Source organism: Sinocyclocheilus grahami, unplaced genomic scaffold (genome assembly GCF_001515645.1).
Source record: "Sinocyclocheilus grahami isolate Dianchi unplaced genomic scaffold, SAMN03320097.WGS_v1.1 scaffold228.1, whole genome shotgun sequence".
Classification (NCBI taxonomy): Eukaryota; Metazoa; Chordata; class Actinopteri; order Cypriniformes; family Cyprinidae; genus Sinocyclocheilus; species Sinocyclocheilus grahami.
This window is the reverse complement of record NW_015505407.1, coordinates 507265-523832: the sequence shown is the minus strand read 5'-3', so window position 1 is coordinate 523832 and position 16568 is coordinate 507265. Positions and strand designations below refer to the sequence as shown.

At 36.1% G+C, this 16568-nt stretch overlaps 1 protein-coding gene across 1 annotated transcript in view; it reads left to right on the top strand.

Annotated features, from left to right (window-relative positions):
• The first annotated feature begins 5849 nt into the window (after positions 1 to 5849).
• The window catches only part of LOC107597117 (nucleolar GTP-binding protein 2-like), an 18899-nt gene continuing 8180 nt past the window's right edge, over positions 5850 to 16568 (top strand). The window contains exons 1-8 of the mRNA XM_016288051.1: positions 5850 to 6050; positions 7895 to 7979; positions 8213 to 8307; positions 8524 to 8663; positions 11574 to 11758; positions 11913 to 11979; positions 12081 to 12239; positions 14735 to 14854. Of these exons, the coding sequence (XP_016143537.1) occupies positions 5987 to 6050; positions 7895 to 7979; positions 8213 to 8307; positions 8524 to 8663; positions 11574 to 11758; positions 11913 to 11979; positions 12081 to 12239; positions 14735 to 14854 (915 nt within the window). The 5' untranslated portion in view covers positions 5850 to 5986. The remainder of the gene's footprint in view (positions 6051 to 7894; positions 7980 to 8212; positions 8308 to 8523; positions 8664 to 11573; positions 11759 to 11912; positions 11980 to 12080; positions 12240 to 14734; positions 14855 to 16568) is intronic.

Below are 16568 nucleotides of genomic sequence, written 5' to 3'. Positions count from 1 at the left end.
TCCATAGCCATTGCAGGACAGACGGTGAGTTCAAGAACGGCTTCCTTGGCCGTGGCAGGACAGACGGGGAGTTCATGAACGGCCTCTGTGGCCGTGACAGGGCAGGCAGTGAATTCGGAAGCGGACGCCACCACCTCAGGAGCCTCTGCAGCAGATGCCGCTACCTCTGGAGGCTCTGCAGCGGATGCCGCTACCTCTGGAGGTTCCGCAGCGGATTCAGGCACAGGAGAGGCCCTTGGTGCAGACTCGTGGACAGGAGAGGCCTCTGGAGCGGACTCGTGGACAGGAGAGGCCTCTGGAGCGGACTCGTGGACACTCGTGGACAGGAGAGGGCTCAGGAGTGCAGTGTGCAGCCCACACGCTCAAAATGGTGACCGCCATTACAGGAAGGGCCACAGAGTGTGGCATGACCTCTAAGATGGCGGGGCTTGAGAGTGCTGATGTCGCCGGGATGCCTGCAGCTCTCACCGACATCAGAGGTGGGTCCATCACACTAGCAATCAGTCCTTTGATGCTTGGCTACTATAGCCCCCCCCCAAATAAAATCCTTAGGGGAAAACTTGGGGATAGTCGCGACGTGGAGAGACTCAGCCGTGGCGGCCATCTATTATTGGTGTTCGTGTATTCTGTAAAGATCAATCCACTGAAGGCGAGCGTAAGTGAGAACCCAAGTGCAGTTTATTTACAGAGTGATCCAAACATCCAAACAATAATCCAAGACACTTGACTTGACTTGACTTGACTTGACTTGACTTGACTTGACTTGACTTGACTTGACTTGACATAGCATGAGCAGACTTGACACAAACAGACTAGACTCACCAACAGCGGGTTAAATACATTCAATACACAACAAAAGCACAATGGGAACATGAAGCTACTTATAGCAGACAAGGAGGGTCACATGACATGAACAAACCAATGGGGAACAAGACACATGACTAAGACTGCCAATCAGAACATGACACATACACAAGGCAGAGAGACATGAGGCAAGGGAAGCATGACACTAACATGGACCATGAAACAATTACAAAATAAAAGACATGGAAAACATGAACATGAAACAAAACACCACATTACAACAACATAAAATATTTTATTTCAGTTGACGCCTGCAGTGTTTCATGCTTGCTATACATTGCTGTCCGATAAAGATGACTAATGTATCTTGCTGAAATATTATCCAGAGATGCACATTTGAAATCATAAGACACAGCAATTCAACGTAATGGAATATCTGTCATGATGAGGCATGTTTTGATTATCCTGAGGCGAGGTTTTGATATGAAAGAGGCATGTACCTTTTAGCCTGTAGCATCTTCTGTATCTGGAATTTGTCTAGCGACAAAGAGGAGTTCAAATGTTTTAGTCAAAAAAAAAAAAAAAAACTTTACCGCAGCATATTCTGACCGAAGAACATTGAGGGGAAACAGCCTAATTGCACTGTTTATAAAAGATCATTGTGAATTTGGGATACTTTTTGTTTAACCAGAAGCTCTTATTTTGGTTCAAACTATATGCTACGCTTACAAACAGATGAAAGATTTCAGTGTTTACATTTAAACTTTTAATTTAAACTTAAGAAAATGTACTTCCGGCTCTGTCTCGCATCACCACTTATGTTTCTGTTTGTTTGTGTCATTTTTTTTGCATTCATATTTACCTAATGTTTAGATTTTTTCTTATGAATCTGTTAATATAATAACTATTATCCTGCAAATGGTTTGCCCTTACTAAAATAACTATGTTACAAGTAATGTGAATTAGACGTCTCTAGAAAGCCTCCGTGATTGTCAGGAATGAATTGTGAGGTCACTTGTTGAGATACAGATGATGCTCATATTACATTTCCACATGTTTGCCAATAACATTCACCACTCTGTTACAAAAAATCAGCCTCTGGCTTTTTCCTTCGAAAGCTGTTTCAGTCAAACCGCCGCGTGTCTTTGAATGTCAGGAAAACAATGATTTTATTAACAAAGATTTTGGCTTTTGTAATGACTTACAGTGTTCAGTCATGGTAACTGGCTGTCACTGGTGTGAGAACTGTGGATAGTGTGCATATGACTTCTTTTATTAATATACAAAATCACAAAGTGCACAAACATTCCATTCCCACGTTCTTAAAATAAATGAATAAAATGTAAATGTAAGGTTAAACAATGTTAATTTGTCTACACTTTTATCCTTTTGCTTTGGCATGAAAGAGTAGCTGTTTTTGTCTTTAGTCTGTTAGTGTTTTTCCTCCCTGTTTTGCCAGTAGTCAAGTGTTGCCAATATAGGGTATTTAACTTGATGTTTGAAATGACCTGTTTAGCCTAAATCCTGGTTTAAGTATAGCTTTATCTGTACTTCCCTTTGCTGATGAGAATAATTGATAGCATTTGGACTCTTAAAAGGACAAACTGTCTGCTTTCAATTCTTTTTTTTTTAAGCTTTAATCTTATATCATTTACCAGTGACTCAGCTATAATTTACTGCAGAAGGGGTGATGAGGCTGTAGGCTATGATGACTGTTGAAAGCTAACTCTGAGGCTAGAGGTCAATATCTGCACTGCAGATGATCACGTGACACATTTGTGCTTCCGTTTTCATGTAAAGTTGACTTTAAACATCAATTTTACACAAACACTAAATATTATTGAACTTATCTATAGGTTTCATCGTTATTATTTAAGAACAAAAATGTACTAATAATATTAATGCATAATATTAATAATATGAATACAATAATATTAAATGTATGTGATCATATTAGATATAGATATGAGATATAAATAATATGAATGTAAATGTTATAATATAAATGAAATACAAATATTTATTATAATATAAATAATATAAACATTAATCTACAATTTAATATTATTTCACTTCTCTTTATTTTCACTCTTATTTATTCATATTCATATTATCCATAATATTGTATATATGTCTATTCTTACTTGTCCAGTGTCTGTATACCTTTTCATAATTTAATCTGTAATTTTAATCATTTATTTTTGTTGTTGTATTTATATATGTGTGCAAAGAAAGCTTCATTACCAAGAAAAATTCCTTGAGCAAGCACACTTGGTAATAAAGCTTTCTTTTTTATATGACAAATCATAATAACAGAATTTGTCACCTCTTCTCCTGTAAGGAATAACAAACAAATAAAGAAGTGTTCTTCCTTGTACAAATATATGTATGATGCTACAATTATTTTCCTTTTCTGCTTTTTGGAAATAGGAAAGCAAATATTGTTTTTTTATTAATGTAAGAAGTCTGAAGTATTTATTTCAGTCAAGTGTACACCTGAATGATAAAGATGATGCAGGCCCTCAACAAATAGCCCGCTTAGTAAATCCAGCAAAGGCTATGGTCTCGATCCATCATTACTTTCTCCCGTGTGGCTGCCGGGCAGTTTACTGGCAGCACTGAGAACAGATTAAGTGAATACCTAAAGGGATATCATGATTCATGACCCTGCAACTTTACCTAATCTTGACGGAAAAAATCAAACAAGCAAACTCTCCCTCCCTGACTGAAACAAAGTAGACCTATCAGCAAGCCATCTTAAAAATACCTCTCACTCTGGCATCCATTGTTGGAGCACACCTGTTTGCAGCTGCTGCTGAATTGCTCAATAAAATAGGCTGAATCCTTTTTTTTAGGATATTGTTCAGTATCTTCTATTCTATCTATCTATGAAGAGTTAATGCAACCTGGGCTGTTATTTAGTGTTTAGCTTGAAACTGTTGTGTCCTCACTTGACTTTTAGTGTCAGAAAAAAGATTCATCATTCCACTGCAATGGGAACAACAGTTTTATTCACATATTATTTACTATGATGATATCTGGCAAATGTAACCATGTTTAAAATGTACAATTGCACATCAAAATTGGTCTCTACAAATCCTTCTCCAGATATTCTTTAAATATCTAGCTCTTTAATATTCAAATATTCAGTGCAGCCAAATCATGTATTGCTCTAATTAATACTATTCATAAGCAATTTTCAAATAATCGTGATGGCAGTTTTTCATGGACAACAATGTACTGTTTGAATCAAGTCCAATTTTGGAGAGGATTGTTTTTATCGTGGCTTATACCAAGCAATCACAAAAATGAGCAAAGAGTCTGGAGCTTTCATAAAAGGATTTGAAACAAAATATAGAATTTCATGCAACCGCAACTCCATCCAAATTTAATAGCCTTTCAGAGACAGTCCTCTGAGAAAATGTCTGAGGAAATCACGAGGATTTGCCTCTCATTTTCTTTTATGATCTCAGCTTCTTGTTTAAGCAAGCTGGATGTCAGAGAAATGTGGGTCTTAAAATGTATGCATTGTTTTTGTTTTCTTTCTTGGTTGAACACTATTTGCAGTGCATTTCTGATGTTGTCACATTTGATTTTAACTGAGTGAAAGCGAACAACTGGAGAAAAACATGACCAAAAAAAAACAGATACTGAACTGTTTCTACAAAATTAGTGCAAATCAGTGCAAATTTCCATTGCTCTCAAAAGACTATGAAACTTAAGTTATCCCTTATACTGAGTTTCATTCCTTATACTTTTTTTTCATTTATTTCTTTCTCTTCTAAAAAATTTAGGAAACGTATAATTTTGTTTATTATGTTGGAATAAAAGAAAAGAAAAGAAAATTATATTATTTTATAATTTATAAATAAAATCTTAGCTTAGTAGAAACATCAAACCATTAAAGACGATCTCTTTAGCCCCAGAAGCCATTATCTACGCATTCCACACAGGCTCTGTGCAGGTTTAAGTTTACACGATACACCGGCTGGCAACATAACATGTATTTTTGGTCAAAGCTGAAAACCATTTAAATGCATCTGTGTAATGTTTGCTTTAATTCTATTTTGACAATATGGAAGTTTATAGTTCCTTTTTCCAATTTGTTTCCTTTAACTTGAGTGGAATGTAATATTGTAGAGTAGAACATGCTGTAAGAAAACAGGTAAGTCATATACATCTTGTTGTAACGTCAAATGTAAGAGTTCAAACGGCTCTCTTTAATCAGTCTAAAAGCATAAGACAAATTTTGATTCATTGTAGCAAACAGACATCGGTTGAAGCTCAAAGACATGGGACAGGACAATGCAACTGAAGCAACAACTATCCCGGCATGCCCTCTTCTGGGTATGCAGAGTCCTGCATGAATTTAATGTGTGCATTATCAAGTCATTCTAAAATAAAATGCAAATAAAAGAATTGTATAAATTAAATATGTTTGTCCTGTTAATTAAAAAAATATGGGAGCGATAACTGCACTGATGCTGTGTTGATCTAAAAATAATATATATATTTTTTTTTTAAGTGCTTAGTCAAACAAATAGCTCAGGGTTACCAGCTTTGTGCTGCTTCAGACCCAGATGTATTGAACAAATAAAAAGAAAATTAAACAAGACTTGGAAATGTAAAACATGTTAACTGGCGCATGACATTTTTTAACAACATCAAGATTTTAAGTTAGGCTAAATTATTAATGAACCAATGAGATTTGTTTTTAAACAATTTTTATTTTGTTAATTTCATTTGAATGGTTCTGTTGTGTTATACATGCATTTTTAAAAGTACAAATACTCCAGACAGTTAATCAATTGTTAAGGTCATAAAACTTCATGCATAATAACTATTAAAGACGTTTAACGGTGTTTGAAATAGTTTTATTTCCTCGGAATATGTTAACCACCCATAGACCCGTTTATTAGCTAGCGTACATTGACATAAGTATGGCTAAATTAAATTGTGGCTTTGTAGATGCTCTTAACTTGCTCTGATTTCGGTTTGATAAGCTACTGACAGTTTTGCTCTGCCTGGAGGAAAAAAAACGGGGAAAAGTCGTCGCTTAAGTGATGATTCATTTCCGGGTTTGTGTAGTTTATTGTAACACGTGGAAATCTACAGTGGACTAAAACTCTGTTATACTTCATTATTTTGCAGTACTAGGACTGTCCCGGAGTAATCGATCACAATGGTCAAGCCAAAATTCAAGGGAAAAAGCTCCATAAATCCCTCAAACTCCAGCAGTAATCCCGGTAAGATTAAATAAGCCGCTAGTGTGGCTGTGAACTGCTAGCCAGCTAAAGCATTAGCCAACTCTTGTTGAGGAATAGCCTATACGAGAAGTTCTATAGTTATGTTTTCACCGTTGCCTGTTGTTAGAGCAACTTTATTCTATGTTTACAGGGTTACTCGTTGATTTCATGTAAGCATGACTTCTGTCAAGCCTTCAGGTGTCCCATCAGAGGCTGCTGGCACTTGTATTTTTAAGACTAATAATGTCTGTGTACCAAAGTGCCCGTTTTTTACCTGGCATTTATAAGTGTTCAAGAATAAATGAATACAAACTCGTTCTAGATTGCCACCACAATGATTGAATGTTTTTCAGAAATGTTTATTTTTACGGGATAATATGCTCTCTACAGTTGACTTTCAGGGAGAATTTTTCACCATTATGAGAACATTATGCCAAATGCTTAAATTGAATTAGCATAAATTGTCAGTCTGAGCAATTATGGCTGTCACTTACAATAGCGGTCACATTTTAAATATCCAAGGTATTTGTTTGTTTGCTGTCTTTTAATGCCATTTTGATCCAGACCCTGATTCATTTCTTACACTGCTCATAATAAACTACTTATTAAACAAAAAGCAGTATTTCACGTTTAAACGATTAGCATATTTTATTGATACGATAGCAAATACTTAAACTAATAACAAAACAGTAGCTGATTCAGAAGCGCCAAATTGTCATAGCAAAGTCAGAATTACCTCCTCTCCTAGGTTCACGAAACGGTCGTCCATAAAATACATTGCTGTTCTGTTGTAAGTCATCTTAAAGATTCCTAAATGCATCTACTTTCGGGAGGCCAAATAAAGTGCTTTTGCTTTCGCCTAGAAACACACAGCGTCTCCCTGACATGCTGCTTCAACACTAACTGCGGTTACTGAAACCACGCCTTCTTTCTTTGTGTGCACATTTGGGCAGCATTATGCTAATATTTCCACATAGTGAGGTAGATATGTGAGGGTGTGTTAGAACAAGCCGTTTTAGGGGGGCGTGGCAGAGTCTTAACTTTGATCAAGAATATCTCTTTGGTTTTGAGACTTTAGTCTTTGCAACTTCAGGGATCTTATCTATTCACAATCAGTTTGTAACACTCCAAAGAGAAAGGAAAACTTGAAATCGCATCATATGACCCCTTTAATGTAATCAAGGGTTACTTAAGGACAAATGCTACAAATTGTACACTACTGTTCAAGTTTGGGGTCAGAAAGATTTTAATCTTATTCAGCAAGGACATTAAATTGATCAAAAATGACAGACATTTACAGTGTTGTATTAAAAATAAGTGAACTTTCTATTCATTAAAGAATCCTGAAAAAAGTATCACCATTTCCACAAACATATTAAGCAGCATAAGTGTTTTTAAACTGGTAATAATAATAAAAAAAAATGTTTCTTGAGCACCAAATCAGCATATTAAAATTTCTAAAATATCCTGTGACACTGATGATTAGAGTACTAGCTGCTGAAAATTCAGCTTTGCCATCACCGGAATAAATTACATTTTAAAATATATTCAAATAGAAACATTCATTTAAATTGTAATCACAATATTGTTTCACATTATTACTGATTTACCATATTATGATCAAATAAATGCAGCCTCGGTGAACATAAGAGACATTTTTTTTTACCTCTATAATTTGGTGGACTTTGGAAGTGACACAAAGGACTCTTCTGTTAATCGTGGCCCTTGTGCTTTGATTTAACGATCTGTCACAGTTATGAAGTGTATATAAAGTTACTGTACATTGCACTATATGTCCCTGTATATAACAATGTTTGTCTCTTTTAACATTCTTTATCCCATAGACCGGGTCAAGGGAGCTGGAGGGAACAACATGAGGGACCGTGCCACCATCAAACGGTTGAATATGTACAGGCAGAAGCAGAGATGGTAACAATCAGACCTGTCATTTACAAAATTACATATAAAAAATGATAACAATTCAGAATAGACTCAGAATGAGCTTTATTTACCAAGTGAGCACAGACACAGTGAATTGTATGGTTTCCAGTCACAAGACAATGAGCTGTTATTTTATTTTATTAAAAAATTATAATTATAATAATATAAAGTTTTTAAATTATGATGAAGCATGTATATCTCTTTCATTTATATGCCCACAGCAACAGTCGAGGTAAGGTGATCAAGCCCTTGCAGTACCAGAACACAGTTGCTTCTGGAACTGTGGCCAGAGTTGAGCCCAACATCAAGTGGTTTGGTAAGAGCAATGGATTTTTTTTATTTTTTTTTATTAATCAGTCTTAGTGCGTGTGATTGAAAGGAATTAGCTTTTTATTGAGGGAACTAGCCATCTTTTCTAAGTAATATGACAGGCCACTTATTCTGAGGTCATACCGTTCAAAATCCATATTGCATGTAACTATGTTTGAATATGTGAATATTTCTTCTGTTTCCCGATATGCTTCCTTTACAGCCAATACACGTGTTATCAAGCAGTCATCCTTACAGAAATTCCAGGAAGAGATGAACGCGGTAAAGAAAGATCCGTACCGAGTAGTGATGAGACAGACTAAGCTACCGATGTCCTTGCTGCATGACCGAATAAAAGCACATGTGAGTATGAATGCAAGTTACACATGCATGCTGTTTTTATACAAAAATCCTGTTGTTGTTTTGTTACCATGTGGCATGATGTGAGAGGACAGGTAGGCTAATTGTTTGCATGCAGTTTGGTTTGCAGTTTTTCCAGAGCAGGCAATCCAGTAATGCATTGTGATGAGCTCAGTGAAATAAATCCATCCAAGTAACATGAATCCTTAATTTATTTATAATTCAGTTATAACCAGAAAATATCAATTAAAAAAATTAATCTGTTTTATATCATTTTATGCCTATTCGAATATCATAATGTTAGCAACATGCTATCATCTAACTTTGGGCTTGACATGAGTATATAATATTTATATACTGTTATAGTGTTGTTGATATTTTTTATTTGCTTTTATTTTTCATTTTCCTTATTATTTCATTTCAAATTGTATGTGCTTTCGTCATTTTTATGTGTTTTTTAAAAATATATTTCTCTTTAGCTTTAATTTATTATTTTATTTTTAGTCATTTAAGCACTTCAGCTTATACTTATTTCAGGCAACACATTTTTTAAGGTTTTCATGTAATAAGGTTTGTATTTTATTTCACCTCATTTCGTCTCAATTACCGAAAATGATTAATAATACTTTTAGTTAATGAGGCATTAGATGTGCTTTTTTATGATACACAGAGTTTTTGTCTACGTAGATCGTTCCAAAGTTAGAAGATTCAGTGTATGATACTGTGTGTTGTCATTTGATTGTTGATTGAATGTTTCTGACTTGAATGGTCAGCTGCTCATTTCTGGCAATTCCTGTGAACAACTGGCTTTGCTCATTTGTATTTCAATGAGAAAACAGTTTTTCATAACACCTCTTGGCTAAACGTCTTGTAAGTTGTGGACTTTATGTAACACATGCGGCACTACGATAAGAACACAACAAGAACAATTGTTGTGCCATGATAACGGTACAGTGATTTTATTAGTCTGATGGTGCAGTGAGGGCATAGCGTGACCCGTGATAGAACTTGCTCTTTGGCACCTAAAGGCCTGCTGTCTGCCAGTAGTAAATAACAGAGCAAAATATATGTGCTCAGAATAAAATAAAAGGTTTTGCTCTGTTCTTCATGTTCCTTCTGCAAATGTTGTTTATTTGCTTCAACATCTAAACTGTTCCATGTGTGAGCAAAACCTTTTGGGACTTTGTATAATGAACGTCCTAATTTATTTTGTTCTATGTCTGAGGACTGTGACACACTCACTGTGTTTTGTTTTTTTGTTTTTTGTTGGGAACTGGCAAAACTGTGTCAGTTATTGATTTTCATCCTCTCTTTTTGATTTGTGGTGTTTGAGCCGCTCCTCCAACATGTGCCATAATGCCCATTGTTTGCGCCCATTTTTTCTCTTTCTCAGAAATATTTTGAACATGTGATGTGGTGGTTAGCCTCAAATCAGGTTGTTTTTTATCATCCACGTCAATTGTTCCGAAGAAATAGTTTTACCAGAAGTAGAATTTCTTACGAGAAATGTTACTGGCTTTGACAAGATCTGTAAATTGCTTGTTTTATTCCATCCTCTGTTGCAATAGTGGTATGGCTTCCCTTTTGTTTTTAGGTCATTACAGATTGCAATTTAGCCTGGTCCAGTTACAGACTTCAACTGTAAGAAGTTTTGTTCATTATTCTTTGGCTTTTGTATGACTTTATCTTAAGGCATATTTTTCTGTATTAACGCTATTAAAATTAGTTGTCTTTTTGTTAAAGTATATGTTCTATATACACTAGCATTCAAAAGTTTAGAGTTGTTAAGATTTATTAAATGTATTTTTTAAAGATATGTCTTATGCTCGTAAGGCTATTTATTAAATTATTTAATCACAAACGCAGTAAAAACAGTAATATGAAATATTATTACAATTTCTATTTAACCATTTTCTTCTTTTTTTTGTATTACTGAAATTGTAATTTAATCCTGTGATTACAAAGCTGAAATTTCAGCAGCCATTACTCCAGTCACATGATCCTTCAAAAATTATACTAATATGCTGCTTTGGTGCTCATTAATTTTTTATTATTATTGTCAATGTTGTTGTTTTTTCTCAGGATTTTTTGATTAATAGAATGTTTAAAAAACAGCATTTATTTTAAATATTTGCTGTCAATTTTGATCAATTTAATGCATCCTTGATGAATGTAAGTATTCATTTCTTTTTAAAAAACTGACCACAAGCTTTGGAACAGTACTGTATTTAACATTCTATATATTTAAAAGAACACATGAAAGCTGGTGTTTACTTAATGTAAACCACATCTGCATTTAGTTTGAGAACTGCAGATTACCATCTGATTTTTTTGGAATGTATCTAAATGGTCAGATCGGATTTAAAGTTTTCCATGTGTAGGATTCAACAGTGTGCAGTGCTTTCTGAAGCTGTGGCCAAATACACCACAAAACAAGTTGACCCTCATTTAGTGAATTATGTCACTTAGCATCGTGTTTATGCTTAAATCTTTTCTATAGTAGATAAAGTGCAGGCTACACTGTCTAAACAAACTGATTTCACCATTTCATCACGCAGAAAGTCAATCCTCAAGATAAGATAAGGAAACAAAATAGATTTATGTGCAATGTGAATAAAGCCATATTAGTATATGCTTTATAGAAGAAATCATGTTTTGTGTGGCACAAAATTTTCTGACACACTCTTGTAAGCCATAGAATGTGCAGATGAGTACACACTGCTCTACCATAAATCATTGGGGCTTCTTTCTTTTTAATAATAGTAGCACAGAGAGCTGTCAAATTGCTTGCAAGGGCTAAAATATCAGATGCCTCATCAAAGAAATTCCAAAAGTTATGAAGATTTATGATGAAGACGATAAAACAGTCATCATGAAATCTGTTTGACAACTGATCTTCTGCTGGTTTTGTAGAACTCCAAGGTGCACATTCTGGACACAGAGACGTTTGAAACCACGTTTGGGCCAAAGGCACAAAGAAAGAGGCCCATCTTGTCTGTGGGAGAGCTGAAGGACTTTGCTGAACAGGCAGAGGTCTCTGCTCAGAGCTACAGTGCTGACAAAGACCGTGATTTGGTGTCTGAGGACAGCGGAGTCAAGTGAGCGAATGACTTCTAGAGATTCTGAAAATATGTAGTTCTGTACTTACTACAGGAACAAACTATAGCCTTGTTTTTCTAGCAAACTTGGCTTCTATATCATGACATGACTCAATAAATGGCTTAAAGCCATTTCATTTTCCCGTCACTGCAGGGAAGAGGCTCGAGAGGAAATCTTTAAGAAAGGGCAGTCAAAGAGGATCTGGGGCGAGCTTTATAAGGTAGCTATTACCATCTCCCAACACCTTCATTAAAAGTTATAGGAAAAACCATAGCACTGCTCAATGACGTCATATCCTCAAATGAACAATGTTTTGTGCAGGTGATCGACTCTTCAGACGTCATTATCCAGGTGCTAGATGCTCGGGACCCTATGGGCACTCGTTCCCAGAGCATTGAGTCCTACCTGAAGAAAGAGAAACCTTGGAAACACCTAATCTTTGTGCTCAATAAGTGTGACCTCATTCCCACATGGGTTACGGTAAGAAATGAAAGTGGAATACTCCAGTATCAGTTCCAAAATCCGTTGAGCTGCCTATGTAGGGGGTATTTTAAGGTGACATAGGCACGCTACTGTTCCAGAAGTTTTGCAGGATACCTTCGCTTGTCAAAACTTAATGTCTTATTTCAGAAAAGTAACCATTACAAAACTGACTGTTGCATTTGTGACTTAACTATACTGTCATTATTGTGACATTAGCTTAGCAACATGCTAACATCAGCCTCTGTTAATCCATTTATGTTGGGTTAACAGAAACCTCAGAAATCTTGATGATCCATCTTATTCTTTTAGTAGCATAAAATATTGATAAAACAGTTGTCTCATTAAAAAAAAAAAAAAAGACAATTTTACCCAATATATATGGGTGCAATGTATTTGCATGTATTAGAATTTCATGTTGTTATCTTAGCAAAATGCTAACACCAGTTTGTTGAAATCCTGTTGCAGTTGGTGGAAAATGTCAGAAAACTTAATTATAAATATACTTATTTATTCAGTAGTGAAAAGTATTAATAAAATATGAGAGCTAGGACTTGTACCATGTGACAGAATTATTGAGGTGCTGTTTAGGCGTTGATAGTGTTGCCATAGAAATGCATAATTCCAAGTCTGAGGACATGAATTGCTCGGAGTAGAACGTCACATGAGTATCGTGTTGTTAACTTAGCAAGTTCCTATGTAGAGTGATCCAAAATGGTCACTTTTGTTGTTCCAGAACAGTTAGGATGTATGGAACCACCTTAGGCTGTAGACAGCAAGGCTGCTCACTAGGTTTCTGGAACAAGGCCACTGTCTGCAGTGTGTCCTGTCGTACATTCAATTCTACTGTTTCTGGAGTTTGTTTCACTGACAGATAGGCATGTTTATCTTGGCTTGCTTAAAATTTGTAATAGTTAACCAGTTAAAGGCTCCTTCCCTGACAGATATTTTTCCGTCTTTCACATCTGCAATTCTTGTTTGTAATTCATGTTATTGGTGATTCTGAAATGGAACAACAAAGAATGAGGGAGTTATACCAGCTTTTTATCAGCTGCAGACCTTTGCATTCAAGCCAACAAAGCATTTGCCTACCTCCTTCAGATTTATGACTGAGGTCTTTTGTAAACCTAACAGGCAAATGATTGGGAAACCCATTCATTTTGTTGTTGAAACTTAAGGGAATCTCTTATCATTCTGCGGTGATTCTTGTTAGGCAGCTTGTGCCCTTGTGTTTTTTTTTGTTTTTTTTAATCGGTTCTGTCTTATCAAAAACAATTTCATAGATCACTTAGAATCTAGACCGAGGTAGAAATTTAGCACATACATCCAGATTTGATTCTAAATTCCATGCTTTTCTTCCTATATCAAAAGTGAGGATCACATTGTGATTTCTAAAGGTACAAACTGAAATGAAAATGATATGTGTATTCCATCTGAAAACCATATGTACAAATTTGTTATGCTCACAAACCAGTAATTAAAATAATTCAACATCAATTATGAAAAGTATGAAAGATAAATAGGCACATTATGCACACTCTCATGTTATACTCACCCTCATGTTGTTCCAAACCTGTATGAATTTCGTTCTTCAGTTGAACAAAAAAGACGACATTTTGAAGAATGTTGGTAAACAACCTGTTGATGGTCCAAATGATCTTCCATAGTATTTTTCCCCATGCTATGGAAGTCATTGGCAATTACTTATTGCAAAGGTGGCACAATACCACACTTGAATTCATTGAGCTCTTCCGAATGACCCATTTTTTTCCACAAATGTTTGTAAATGCAGACTGTATGGCTAAGTGCTTAAATTATATACATCTGTAGTAATAGAAACCATTGAATTCAATAATTAAGAGATGTTTCCAAAAACATTTTTGTCTAAATCATTGGTGGGCAAACTTGGCCCTTCCAGGCCACTATCCTTCAGAGTTTAGCTCCAACCCTAATCAAACACACCTGAACCAGCTAATCATTGTCTTCAAGACTACTAGAAGGCTACAGGCAGGTGAGTGTTATCAGGGTTGGATCAAATCTCTGCAGGAAAGTTTGCCCATCACTGGTCTATATAGTGGTAGGTATTATACAGTATATAGGTATTATATAATAATGATATGTTTATATGTTCACAGTGCTTTTGAATTTATGATAAAATGTGATCTATAAAGAGGGATCAGGAAAGTGGCCTGGAAGGGCCAAGTTTGCCCATCACTGGTCTATATAGTGGTAGGTATTATACAGTATATAGGTATTATATAATAATGATATGTTTATATGTTCACAGTGCTTTTGAATTTATGATAAAATGTGATTTATAAAGAGGGATGCTTTTAGGAGCATTTTTGGACCTTCGAGCATTTTATAAATCATTCATAGGAACGTTAATGAATACTGTTGTTCATTCACATTTAGGATCATTCTATGTACATTTTTATATGTGTGGCCCCTTTTTTGTAATTTAATTCTTGCTTATTCTTGTGTCTATGTTGTAGAAACGCTGGGTTGCAGTTCTTTCTCAGGAACACCCCACTTTGGCCTTTCATGCCAGCCTTACCAACTCCTTCGGCAAGGGCTCCCTTATTCAGCTCCTGCGGCAGTTTGGCAAGGTGAGGCTTTAAACATTTACGGCATTTTTTTAATGCTCATGCACATTATCATGCCTTAGAAACCAGGGGGTAACAGGTTTTAAACACACAGCAGTTTCGATCCACGTCATTTATCTACTCAAGCTGCAGTTTTAGGACAAGGTCAGTCTGTTTTTGGTCCGCAATGGCCACAGATGTAGAAAGCAGTGGCTTGGTTGGGTACCAGATAGAGCCCGACCGATATATTGTTTTGCTGATATTATCGGCCGATATGAGCCTGTCGCCGATATATCGGTATCGGCGAATATGCCGCCGATATGATTTTTTTTTTTACAGAACATATAATGCAGATAAAATGCTTGAAATGGTGTAATTACTTAGTTTGTCCAGCAGAGCACGCTCCATTGTTTGCTACTGGCGACATGGATGAAAGGCTTTAAAGCTTAAGTCTATGGAAAACCATTTGAAACTTGAACGGCCATATCTCCGTAACGGCGCGGCAAATCCACAACAAATTCGGGGGATCTCTTCAGCTCAAGGAACCCTATCGAACGCGAATCGAGTGTATGTCTCGAGGCCCTCTTTCGAATGAGACCACCCCCGCGTAGATAGCCCCCGGGGTTCGGGAATTACGGCTGGTTAAATTCTCGGTCCGGTGCCGACCGATCTAGCGATCCCAGGGGGCTACCGACGCGTGGAGGGTGGCTTTCTAGAGGGCTCCTTGAGCTGAAGGGATCCCCCGTATTTGGTGGAGATCCGCCGGCGCGTTCGCGAGATAGTGACACCAGTCAACACTTTCGACTGTTCTTGAATGGCCCAGCCAGAGCCCTGACTTAAACCCAATTGAGCATCTCTGGAGCGACCTAAAAATGGCTGTCCACCAACGTTTACTATCCAACCTGACAGAACTGGAGAGGATCTGCAAGGAGGGATGGCAGAGGATCCCCAAATCCAGGTGTGAATAACTTGTTGCATCTTTCCCAAAAAGACTCATGGCTGTATTCGATCAAAAGGGTGCTTCTACTAAATACTGAGCAAAGGGTCTGAATATTTAGGACCATGTGATATTTCAGTTTTTTCTTTTTTAATAAATCTGCAAAAATGTCAACAATTCTGTGTTTTTCTGTCAATATGGGGTGCTGTGTGTACATTAATGAGGAAAAAAAATTAACTTAAATGATTTTAGCAAATGGCTGCAATATAACAAAGAGTGAAAAATTTAAGGGGGTCTGAATACTTTCCGTACCCACTGTATATATATACCCCCCAAGTAAAATAATGGCGTTTTTTAAGAATTCAAAATAATCTGATTTCGGAGACAATGAACACACTGCAACCATGCTTGGGACGGCCCACATAAACGAGCACAAATGCTTTACATGTCTTGAAATAATAATTTCTAAACATTAAACATTGACTGTCAGTCTTTATTCGCCTGTTTCTCGTTGTTTCTCATTAAAATTAATTGAAGTAAATAGTGTAAATTACATCGCTAATGTCATAGAATAGCACATTGTAACGCAGTGTTACAACGTGCCCCATATGCGCAACTGGAATTTAAAACTGGTTAGTGTCTTCTGCTAGTAATCAAAGCATTAAAAAAACTATCTGAACTGATAAATAACAGATTGGAGATTAAAATAATAGCAGATTTGTCTCATTTTAAATGAATAATAAAAACTGAGATAAAAAAATTAAACCAGAATTTAAATGTTACTATGGTAAAATAAATATTCAAACC